We start from the raw sequence: 13,100 nt of genomic DNA on the forward strand, positions 1-13,100 counted from the left end.
CACTTGCTGAGGAAGTACCACTTATTCACTGGTGAGAGAGAAACCAACAGAAGATCATTTCTGTCACTCAAAATAATGAGTGGTTTATCCGGCACTAATTCCAGATGCCCTTCAAGGAATGCAATAGCTACACTGTTTATTAAAGGCGAAACCGTATCTGTCAAGTAACCGTGCCAAAACATTGCACGTCGCTGGTGGTAAGTTTCCCATTGAATCAACTGGGAAAACATAAGACAGCAAAGCTCATTTTATTTAATTGAAAACATGGTGAAAAGCAGAGTTGTGCAATAGAAACAAATCCCTTTATTGTCATAAGCTCTAGGCATTATTACAGAATTTGGCTTCGGCTTTTAAATATCTGTATTTAACAAGGGAGGTGAACAGGTTACTAGGTCAACCAAAGCTTGTTTGCTTTTTGCACATTTTTATTTCCAAAGTACTCATTGAAATAATAAAGTTCTTCAGGAGAAAGGTTCAGTTAAGATCAAGATTTAGTTGATTTAAGGTTAATATAAAATGACTCTATTCTTATAGCCTCACTCTACTCCCAGTCTTCGCAGGGAATTTTGATTGAGGGAGCGTGTATAACGGGCGATATTGGACCAGCCGCCCGTTACACACTATCGCACAAAGTCAAAATGGACCCCCATGTCCTGGTGTAAAATAGATTGGCTCGCCTTTAACTGGGGAGGGAACTGGCCTGTTTTATTTCCAGTCCCTGTGTCCTGATGTAGAGTGAGGATCTAGGAATAGATTTTGAGAGTCCTCACCTGTGGTTAGATCTCTCTCCTGCTAGGAGGGCAGATATGAAAATTGCTGGTCTGCCGCCCAAAATTCTCAGTTTATTGATTTCACAATGGATGTGAAATAGTGAGCATTGCACGCCCAAATTTTCGATAACAAGCGTTCCAACTAGTAACGTGAACTCGTAAAATTACCCCCTGCATAATCTTGGATAGGAACAGTATAAAGACAAGTACCAAAAAAGATAATTACCATAAACTGTATATTAGTGACTGCAAAATATCCAAAAGCCACTCTAAACACAGCTTTTGACTGGGACAACAGAAAATGAATCAAAGAATGTATCTTTTATTTAGAAAATATATTACCACAGAGAAATGCAGGACTAATAACACAGGAAAAATCACGTAACATCACAATTTGGAAGTATTAAAAAGTAAGAAATCAATCTTTCACAAACAGTATCCACACACAGGCTGGTTAATACCTCTCTCAGCAGTTTACTTGGGTGCACCTTGCGATTATCAAGCACTAAGCAATGGCTGGGTGTCAATCAGGGCTTCTTCTCGATGATTCTTTAGACTATATCGTTGATCAATTTCAGACATTTTGGATTATAACTTTTTCAGAAGTGAAACAGAATTTGATTTTTCATGTGGTGATGTGGCCAAAGTTCACTTGCTGAGGAAGTACCACTTGTTCACTGGTGACAGAGAAACCAACAGAAGATCATTTGTCATTCAAAATAATGAGCGGTTTGTCTGGCACTAATTCCAGATGCCCTTCAAAGAATGCAATAGCTACACTGCTGGTTAAAGGCAAAACCGTATCTGCCAAATAACCATGCTGAGACACTGCTTGTCCTTCATGCTTAGTTCTTCCAATCCTATCTATTCCCATCTTATGCTGAGCTCCTGCTATATTGTAAGCAGCTCCGGGGAGCTGAAGCACAGAGCGGGCATCGCAAAGAGAGTGGATCATGAGCCGAGTGGGAACTTGAGAATTTGATGAGTGAGAATTAGGTGTAGAGAGGGAAGGAGGTGCTAATTTTTTTTTTAAAAAGCGAAAAAAGACAAAAAAGGAATTACCAATAATAAATAAATATAGACTAAGATATGTCACAGCAGGTTGTGTGTCTGGACTGCAGTATGTGGGAGTTTGTGGACATTGAGAATGCCCTGAGTGAACACATCAGCTGTAGATGTCTCTGCCTCGAATCTCTCCAGCTCAGAGTCACTGAGCTGGAGTGTGAGTTGGTGACACTCCGACACATAAGGGAGGGGGAGGATTATCTGGACAGTTTGCTCCAGATGTTGGTCACACCTCGTAGAGAGGTACAGGATCAGAACATGGTTGGTGTGACCGATAATGTACAGAGCAAGGGGAACCCAGGTGAGATAGAGAACGAGGTTCCGCAGAAACTGATCTTATCCAACAGGTACAATGTACTTGATACCTGTGAGGATAAGGATAAAGACTGTTGGAAGGACAGCCAGAATGTTGACCATGGCACCCCGGAGCAGGAGGCTGTCCAAAGGGAGGAGGATGAGGTAAAGTTTAATGTGGTAGTTGTAGGGGATTCAATAATTAGGAGAACAGATAACATCCTTTGTAAGCAGGATAAAGAGTCCCAGATGGTATGTTGCCTATCTATTGCCAGGATGAGGGACATCTCGAATTGGCTTGAAAGGATATTAGAGAGGGAGGGGAAAGATCCAGTCATTGTGGTCCATGTTAGAACCAACAACATAGAAAAGAGTAGGCAAGAGGTCCTGTTCAGAGTGTACCACAAGCTAGGAGCTAAATTAAAAAACAGTACCTCAAGGGTTATAATCTCTGGATTATTAACTGAGCCACATGCAAATTGGCGTAGGGATAAGAAGATTAGGGAGGTGAATACGTGGCTGAAGGAGTGGTGTGGGAAAGAGGGGTTCCATTTCATGGGACACTGGCACCAGTACTGGGACAGGAAGGAACTGTATCATTGGGACGGGCTCCACCTAAACCGGGCTGGGACCAAGGTCCTAGCGGAAAGGATAAATAGAGCAGCTACAAGAACTTTAAACCAGTAAGTGGCGGGGGGGTGAAGGGCTCAGATGGAAAATGTAATATATATGATAATTCTAAAACAAGCAAAAAGGAAGAGAGTAGACTGATAGTCAGAAGCTATGCTTTAGGCACTAGAGGTAAAGGGGAAACTAGAAGATGTAAAGCAACTAAATTAGGAGAGAGAAATAAGAAAATGTGAGAGAAAAATAACGTTAGAGCAGAAGGACAGGTTAGGGTGTGTGGCCCAAATAAGTTCTTTATATAAACACATGGAGTATAAGGAACAAAGTGAATGAATTGCAGGCGCAAGTTCAACTTGGAGGGTACAACATGGTAGCCATTACTGAGACATGGCTGCAAGACGGTCAGGATTGGGAACTGAATATACCAGGTTATAGGGTCTACAGGAAGGATAGCGAAACTGGTAGAGGAGGAGGAGGAGGAGCCTTAGTGATTAAGGATGAAATTACTTCAATGATGCGAGGACATAACGAGAGGTAAGCAGACAGTGGAGACTTTATGGGTAGAATTAAGAAATAAAAAAAGGACTTATTACTGTAGTGGAAGTTGTGTATAGGTCCCCTGGTAGCAGCTGTGAAGTAGCCGAATATATAAATGCAGAGATTAGACAAGCATGTAGCAAAGGCAGAGTGGTTTTAATGGGGGATTTTAACTTTCATATAGATTGGGATAAGCAGACGAGCTCACGTCAGAAAGGTAGTGAATTTCTTGAGTGTTCAGGACAGCTTTCTGCAATAATATGTCCAAGAACCAACAATGGGGCAGGCCATATTAGATTTAATAAAGAGTAATGAGCCAGATTTAGTTAACAGCCTAATGGTACGTGAACATTTATCTAATAGCGATCATAATACGATCGAGTTCAACGTTGTGTTTAAAAGGGGGAAACCCATATCAGCTAAGATTCTAAATTTAGGTAAGACCGAGACTGTCTACAGTAAACTGGGCAAATCTGTTAATAGATAAAACCACTGAAGATCAATGGGAAGTGTTCAAAAAAGAATTTAACATGATACAGAACCAGTTTATACCCCTAAGGGGAAAGAGCTCTACTTTCCAAAAAAAACAGCCATGATCGACAAAAGAGGTAAGGGACAACATAAAACTAAAAGAGAAAGCATACAAAAATGCAAAAAATAGTACAGATCCTGCCGACTGGAAGAGATACAAAGAACAGCAAAGGATGACAAAACAGATAGTAAGAGCTACAAAAAGGGAGAATGAAAGAAAAACTTGCAAGGGATAGCAATATCAACACAAAACATTTTTACAATTATATTAGGAAAAAGTGGGTGGTCAAGAGCAATGTGGGCCCCTTAAAAACTGCTAATAGTAATTGAAAATAAGGAAATGGCAGACATGTTAAATATATACTTTGCATCAGTATTTACAGTAGAGGAAGAGGATAGCATGTCGGACACCCCAAGGAATCAGGGACGGGGAGTCACCATAATTAACGTAAGCAAATTAACAGTAATAAAGAAAATAATGGCACTAAAGAATGACAAATCCCCAGGACCAGATGGTTTCCATTCCACGGTTTTAAAGGAAATAGGTGAGAACATTGGAAGATTATAGTTAGGGCTTCTGCAAAGTTCTCTCGATTCAGAAACCGTTCCTTTAGATCGGAAAATTGCACATGTCACTCCGCTTTATTTCAGAAAGTTGTGAGAGGGAAATCAGAAAATTATAGACCAGTTAGCCTAACACCTGTTGTCGGGAAATTATTAAAGTCTATAATTAAGGATAGAGTGACTGAACACCTTGAAAATTTTCAGCTGATCAGAGAGAGCCAGCATGGATTTGTAAAGGGTAGGTCATGCCTGATGAACCTGATTGAATTTTTTTGAAGAGGTGACTAAAGAAGTGGACAGGGGAATGTCAATGGACGTTGTTTATATGGACTATCAGAAGGCATTTGATAAAGTCCCTCATAAGAGACTGCTAGCTAAAGTTGAAGCTCATGGAATTGAAGACAAATTATTGACCTGGCTAGGAAACTGGCTGAGCGATAGGAGACAGAGAGTAGAGATAATGGGCAGGTACTCAAATTGGCAGGATGTTACTAGTGGTGTCCCACAGGGATCGGTGTTGGGGCCTCAACTATTCACTGTATTTATTGAGGACTTAGATGACGGGATAGAGAACCACATATCCAAGTTTGCCAATGGCACAAAGATAGGCCACATTGTTAGCAGTGTAGATGGAAGCATAAAATTATAGCGAGCTATTAATAGATTAAGTAAATGGGCAAAACTGTGGCAAATGGCTTTCAATGTAGGCAAGTGTGAGGTCATCCACTTTGGACCCAAAAAGGATAGCTCAGAGTACTTTCTAAATGGTGAAAAGCTCGAAACAGTGGAGGTCCAAAGAGATTTAGGGGTCCATGTACATAAATCATTAAAATGTCATATACAGGTACAGAAAATAATCAAAAAGGCTAATGGAGTGCTGGCCTTTATATCTAGAGGACTAGAATACAAGAGGGTAGAAGTTATGCTGCAGCTATACAAAGCCCTGGTTAGCCCACACCTGGAGTACTGTGTTCAGTTCTGGGCACCGCACCTTAGGAAGGATATATTGGTCTTGGAGGGAGTGCAGCGTAGATTTACTAGAATGATACCTGGACACCAAGGGTTAAATTACGAGGAGAGATTACACAAATTAGGGTTATATTCTTTGGAATTTGGAAGATTAAGGGGTGTTTTGATCGAAGTTTTCAAGATATTATGGGGAACTGATCAAGTAGATAGAGAGAAACTATTTCCGTTGGTTGGAGAGCTAGGACGAGCGGGACATAGCCTAAAAATTAGAGCCAAGACTTTCAGGAGTGAAGTTAGGAAACACTTATACACGCAAAGGGTGGTAGAAGTTTGGAACGCTCTTCCACAAATGGCAGTTGATGCTAGCTCAATTGTTAATTTTAAATCTGAGATCGATACATTTTGTTAACCAAAAGGTATTAAGGGATATGGGGCTAAGGCTGGTATATGGAGTTAGGTCACAGATCAGCCATGATCTCATTGAATGGCGGAACAGGCTCGAGGGGCTAAATGGCTTACTCCTGTTCCTATGTTCCTAATTGACAAATACATACTCGGCACAATGCTCAAATCAAGTAGAATCATAAAATGATATAGCACAGAAAGAGGCCATTCAGCCCAATGTGCCTGTGCGGTTTCTTTGAAAGAGCTATCCAAATTGTCCCAACCCCCTGCTCTTTCCCCATATTCCTGCAAATTTTTCATCTTCAAATATTTATCCAATTCCCTTTTGAAAGTTATTATTGAATCTGCTTTCACCACCCTTTTAGGCAGTGCATTCTAGATCTTAATAACTCTGAAAAAAAAATTTCCTTATCTCGCTAATTACCTTAAATCTGTGTCCTCTGGTTACCAACCCTTTTCTGACATTGGAAACAGTTTCTCCTTATTTCCTCTATCAAAACCCTACATGATTTTGAACACCTCTATTAAATCTCCCCCTAACCTTCTCTGCTTTAAGGAGAACAATCCCAGTTTCTCTAGTCTCTCCACATAACTGAAGTCTTTTATCCCTGGTACCATTCTAGTAAATCTCTTCTGCACCCTTTCTACGGCCTTGACAGCCTTCCTAAAGTGTGGTGCCCAGAATTGGCCAAAATGCTTCACCTTGGGCCTAACGAGAGATTTATAGAGGTTTAGCATAACTTTCTTGCTTTTGTACTCCATGCCTCTATTTATAAAGAGAAGGAACCCGTATGCCTTTTTAACAGCCTTCTCAACTTGTCCTGCCATCTTCAAAGATTTGCGTGCGTACACCCCCAGGTCGCTCTGTTTCTGCACCCCTTTCAAAATTGTACCATTTAGTTTAATTTGCCTCTCTTCATTCTTCCTCCCAAAATGCATCATTTCCGGTTAAGGGGAGAAATGAAGGAGCTATAAATGACTTGGACCAACAAATCCAAAATGGTGAAACAGATTGGGAGTTGGATATGGTGTTAAATCTCAAGTCTTTCCAAATTAAAAGTGATTTAAACATTTACACCCTGCTCACTAGTTGGGGTAGATCTTGACTTTATGTAATAGTGTAAAACGGGTGACAGCGAGTCGGCAGCCTGTTGATTGATTTCAATGGAAATAAAAATGGGGAGTGATGTAAATCGGGCTGTGGAATCACTATTGCCCGTTTTACACTATTACATAAAGTCAAGATCTACCCCATTGTAACAAAAAGATCCAGCAAAAGTCTGTTTTGAAAACCCTTGTATTAGAAAAAAACATATTTGCTTATAAGGTAAAATTTACTGTAAACACTAGACTGACATCATACCATCATCTGGGATACTGTTTCGTTTGACATATTCTGGTGCCTGTAAGACAAAATACAATTAGCATTTCCCTTGTGACTCACCCAGTTGAGCAGTAATTTTACAGCTGAATATCACACTTAAGCTGGCTCTGAATTCTTTTGCCCATTACTATCCACATGCAAATAGCTGGTGCAAAAAGAACATTGCTTAAGAAGCTGCAGCAAAGTGTAGGCTGGATAAGGTCAGTCAATTTTAATAATTAACAAGAATAATAATTTTCATCACACTTCCATGAATTCTCCCCCAAGGTCAGGGGAATTTGAGCAGCCCACATACATTTCCAAAGGAGAAAAGCACATTTAGTGGATTATGCAATAGTCTACGTTAGTACCACTCCCTCTCCTGCCTTGACATACTCTTCTGCACCACAAGCAGCTCATCTTGTTGCCCAGTGATGAACTTAGAAACTCATCACGTGTGGCAGGTGCACTTCGGTGTGACTCATGAAAGGATTTTGTGATCAGATTCCATTTTAAAGTCTAACAGGTCTAAAGAAGGTGGGTCTTGAAAATCTGTGGCCGTTCCGATGGACTCCCACAAGTTCAGCGGCGGTTCTCTAGAATGGCCGCAAACCAGCCCAGGGTCTAGCCTTAAGGCAGATTTTCCAGTATGGCCTTGTGGGGGCAGAACTTTGGCTCACCCCTACAGAGCATTTGACGTAAGGGGCACGGCGCCAGAGACTTCCTAAGTAGGTAGTTCCCACTTCAGGGTCTTCGCCAGGGGGCGGGGGCTCCTGTTGGCTTCTTCCTCGGACACGGTGAGCTTAGGTGGGGTCAGTGGTGCAGTTATGTTGCAAGTGCGATCCCAGCATAATCAGCAGGATGGATTTTAAGAGCCTTGCTTAGCTGTCAAGTACTGATTATAAACTACAAAGTATGGCAACCAGGGAAGAGAGGCTTCAGGTTAGGAATATGAGGTCTTTCGTCCCTGCATCATTTTCAGTTTCTTTCAACCACTGACGCAATATATTAGGATAATTCACCTTGGGAATCACATTAACTGGACCAGCCATGTTAACACCTTAGTTAAAGAGTCACCACCCGACTACTCAAAGCCTCTCCAACATCTACAAGGCTCAAGTCAGCAGTGTGATGGAATATTCACCATTCACCCAGATGTAGAAACACTCAGGAGGCTCAACACGATCCAGGACGGAGGTGGTCCACTTAATCAGCACCCCTGCCACTGAACTCAATATCCATCCCCTCCACAACCGGTGCATTGCGGCTGCAATATACACATTCTACAGAATGTACTGCAGCAATTCACCGGGCTTACTTTAACAACACCTTCCAGTTCCAGAATCTTTACCACCAAGGAGGATATGAGCAGCAACACAATCACCTGCAAGTTCCCCTCCAAATCACACGCCATCCTAACTTGGACATGTATCACTGTTCCCTTATCATTTCTGGGTCAATATCCTAGAATTCCCCACCTAACAATATCATGGGAGCACCACCGTCACAAGGAATGCAGCTGTTCAAGGAGAAGGCCCAACATCACCTTCTCAGGGATGGGCAACAAATGCAGTTTTGGCAGCATTGCCTGCATCGCAAGAACACATTTTTAAAAGTATATTGGTCAAGGTTTGAAGAGTTTTTCCAAATAGTGCAAGCCCAACTGGAAAGTGAGGCAGTGTGTCAAATCACACTCACCCAGCCTGCAGTGTGCTGAACCTACACTTACATCATCTAGGGTGAGGCTAATCTTAATCTTGTGGGTGAGCCCCACACAGGGAAATGTCTGTGGTTGCTAGCTTGCCCATTGGTGGGCAGGGCATCACATGCACATCCAAATGACATCATTACAACTTCAATGAAATATTACAATGAAGGTAGGAACTTCCTGTTCCTTTCTGCACCAGATGCACAAAATGGGCTGAGATCTGGCATTACTGATTTCTAACCTATTTCTGGTTGGTAATGCCCATTTTACACTCAAAAATTGGGCACGAGCAATCAGAAGATCTACCCCATAATCTCTATGTACCACATGGTCCTGAAATCTATTTTAAGAAAGATTTGAGTGGAACCTACTTGCAGAGCGGGCGGAGTGTCTCCTGTTTTGCTCATACTAGTCAGGGTTATTGATGACCATATTCACTACCAAAATTATCCTTATTGGTGAATCAGAACCAAAACTAAATTTTGAAAAGAAAAAAAAAGGGTTTCTCCTGCAAGCAACTATCCCTTCATCCTTCAAGCAGGTGGACAGGATCACAAACACCTCAACAATCACTGCCAGTGCTGTCATTGACAGCTATGATTTATGTGCAACAAGGCTAATATCAGCTTTTCTGCCTTTGAGACCGAACAGAAGAGCTGGGGTTACAAGAAGGATGAGCTGTGACAGACCGAATGGTCATTGCTCACCTTTGATGTTACTAATATTCTGACATCTCATTCTATAGCATGGCTGAGTCAAGAACTGGTTAACTTCACCTGATCGATTCAATTCCCTAGACAGCCTAGGACTTTAGTTCCCCACCTTTTACTCATGAAGAAATGCAGTTTTTATCCATCTGAAAAGGTGCACTGACATTGTCTTTATAAACAGAGCATGTAAACAAACTACAACTTTAATGCATTACTGTGTTCTTAAATAGACTCCTACTTACTGAATGTACAATCGATTCTGCTTCTTCGTGACTACAATGGAAGGGGCTGTCACAGATTGACACATTTTTGCTGAGGTTAAAAAAAAGATGATTACAAAATTTGCTACATAAAGTTCAAAAATAACATTTACAAGTAAAGCTACAAGAATGAAAAATGGTTAATGGCTGATTCATTTTCCAAGGTACTGCAGAGCTCATAATAGATCAACAATTCATATCTCCCTACTGGTTTGTAATGCAAGTTTTTGGGGTCAAATTCACACCAAGAAATAGATATTTTGAGTTGTCTAATACATTAAAGAAAACTAAATCTGAAAATGAGAAGAGGTGAAATAAATTAACGAACAGGAGCCAGCATTGTGGTAACTCCAGCCCAGCTCTTTGCTCCACTGATCTAAGTGACTGATGATGTTATAACCATGTCAAAACCCATGTCCAAGAATGGTCAGGTGGAACAAAGGCTGTTGTAGTTAAACATTATTGAAACTCACCAGTTAATATCACCTCCATCAGTCTTCTTGTGGATTAAAGACTGCCAGTATTCATGAGTAGACTTAATCACTCCAATTGCAAAATCCTACAAACAAAGTGCAAACATTATACACACACGTCTTTATGAGACTGAATTTAGCAGTAAATTGATTAAAAGTGGTAGGAAAGTGCTTATCAACAATCCTACAAGGGGATGATTTCCATTATTTCCCCAACTCCTTAGTTGGAGTGGGGGTGTGTTCCTTATTTTATATTTCAAGGATACAAGTTTACCAATTGAACGAAGCAACTTTGATCATATCTGTTACTCTGCACGTTTCACCTTACTGTGGACTAAAGCAGCTTATTAATTCGACCCAAACTTTGCCTCATAATGTTAACTCAACCCTCCTTTGGTGGGATTGAAGAAACACACATGCAAAAGACACCAAGGTCAGCTCCTGATCACACGAGAACTCTATTGTTACTCCTCCGAGTCCTATTAGAGGCAAGTAGATATAGAGCAGGGTCAGCAATAGCACACAGACTAACTTCCCTAACAAGTTCGTAAAAGATGACCTGCAATAGCACACAGAGGAAGGCTCACTGACGCAGGTTACCGTTTACTAACCTACATGATTAATCTGATTCCACTTAACACTGAGGTTCTGCAAAAAAATTAAAATCAGGTTTCAGAAAAAGAAAGCTGCTAACATGGTATGTCACTGTGTATAATGACCAAATCGTAAACCAAAAAAATTAGAAATGAACTCTCTCCTGTTACTTCTGCTAGAAATTTCTCTATTGAGGGTGTTAGAGCAGTGTTAGTGCTTCTGCAGAAAAGTTTCACTTTTACTAGTGGTGTGAACTTCTTATGCAAGAGCGTGAAAGAAGTGCAGTTGGCATTTATAAGCATGGAGATCAAATGCCTATGCATTTGATGCCCATGCCCCTTCCAGTGTATCTCTCCCTCCCTCCCTCCCCCAATGATTCACCTAAACTGTAGAAGATGCAAAGGACCCTACATTCAATACAAAACATACCCGGCCTTTGAATTCTCCTTTGAAACCCAACTGGTTTTCTGGCTTTCCATCGGGAACCTTGTATAATTTAAACCAATTAACCGTGGCTTCCAGGTAGCCTGGTTTGTATTTCCTGATGTCATCAATGTCTGTGGTAAATGAAAAATGCAATTCATAATAAAAACAACATTTCCACAATGCATCATAACAACAACAAAATTCATTTATACAATGGCTTTAATGCATTGTGTCCTTTCAAAAAAAATCCAATGCTAGACAAGAGGAAGTCACTTATTAGGTACTTATATTTCCGTGCAATGTGAGTATGGTGACAGATATGTCTCTTAGTACTGGCTAGGTTATACCATCTGCGCACAAGGTGATCTCCAGCTTCCCACGAAACTACCACACAGTTATAGGGACGAATGTGCCAAACATGCCTGCATATACCAATGTATGGCAGTCCAGATTTGGGAGGGAGCTGGAGCACCCAGTGTTTGTGGCCTGTACTACTGGACTCACACGAGTTAAACTCACCTACCAGCACAATGTCTGTTAATCTACTGACACAAGTTTGACTCTTCAGATTAAGTGTAAGCAGCATCATGATTCACAATGGTTTCAGTAGCACTGTGTCACCTCCAGGTGTTAGGAGGGCGTCTGTTACATTTTGTACCCGTCTTACTTTAGAATTTTTGGTTCACGTATCTTACATCACTTGCACCGATGAGGGTCTACTCCCTGTGCTTTCGAGGATATCTTCAGTAGCCTTGATATTGATAGGTTTTTGCTAACATGCCCAGGATAAAGAACAGAATAACCTTTGCTAATTGCTTTTAGCTACTGGAATTATTTTACGTTTCCAGATTTCAGTGAACAATAGCATTACAACATAAGACCTTATTTTAAGTTTAAATTATTAAGTGAATTTACTTTTAAATAAATAGCGAATGACTAAGTATATTTACAGTAAAAACCCTTCTTATCCATCTCCCTGAAGTTGCAGTCTAAGGCTAAGCTATTCTTATGTTGTATACTTTTATTTATTTGCAGTGTTTCTTCTTTAATATTTCTTACCACTGCAACAGTTGATACAAACTTAGACTGATCTCTTGGGAATACCAGTCTCTCAAGTTCACCCAGCTCAATTCTTCCCTTTAAACATCTCTGACAACAGTCACTGAGACATCCAGCATTTTTGAGTAAATGTCAATCACGTTTGAAAATAAGGGGCGGTCATATGTATAACTGAACAAATCATAGAGTTTGTTTGCATTTGTTTGCAAGTTGCTCAGTCCCTCCCTTAGCTTTACAGACCCCAAACTAAAATTGATACAATTGTACTGATTGTAAGTTTGGGCTAAGACTGGCTACAACAATTTTTTTTTAAATCCTTAAGTTCTTGTGTTCAGCCACAACACAGCACTCATTAAGTTACCCCCCATTTATCTCAACTGATGTTGCTCCAAAACTTCATGGCATCACATGAGCTAGAAGATGATAACACTTGAAGATAAGCAAACTATGGCTATTTACAGTCCTCGGATGGGATATGCCAAATGTCTGCAAAATCTTGATATTTTCTTTAGGCTTTTAAAATCTATTCTGTAACCATTACAGTTTAAAACAATTAAAGGCACATAATGCAATCACCATCATCCTGATATATTAAAAAGTGTACCATTTGACTCAGTGATAGCACTCTTGCCTCTGAGTTAGAAGGTTATGGGTTCAAGGCCCACTCCAGATATCTGAGCACATAATCCAAGCTGATACATCAGTGCTAAGGAGTCCTGCACTGTCAGAGGTGCCGTCTTTCAGG

At 40.7% G+C, this 13,100-nt stretch overlaps 1 protein-coding gene across 1 annotated transcript in view; it reads right to left on the reverse strand.

Moving 5' to 3' along the window:
- Positions 1 to 280: 280 nt before the first annotated feature.
- The window catches only part of LOC137321152 (inorganic pyrophosphatase-like), a 68,169-nt gene continuing 55,349 nt past the window's right edge, over positions 281 to 13,100 (reverse strand). The window contains exons 7-11 of the mRNA XM_067983400.1: positions 11,300 to 11,427; positions 10,277 to 10,362; positions 9,786 to 9,855; positions 7,126 to 7,165; positions 281 to 1,447 (exon numbers count right to left, since the gene is read on the reverse strand). Coding sequence (XP_067839501.1) covers positions 1,419 to 1,447; positions 7,126 to 7,165; positions 9,786 to 9,855; positions 10,277 to 10,362; positions 11,300 to 11,427 — 353 coding nt within the window. The 3' untranslated portion in view covers positions 281 to 1,418. The remainder of the gene's footprint in view (positions 1,448 to 7,125; positions 7,166 to 9,785; positions 9,856 to 10,276; positions 10,363 to 11,299; positions 11,428 to 13,100) is intronic.

This window comes from Heptranchias perlo, chromosome 4 (assembly GCF_035084215.1).
Source record: "Heptranchias perlo isolate sHepPer1 chromosome 4, sHepPer1.hap1, whole genome shotgun sequence".
NCBI classification, from domain to species: Eukaryota; Metazoa; Chordata; class Chondrichthyes; order Hexanchiformes; family Hexanchidae; genus Heptranchias; species Heptranchias perlo.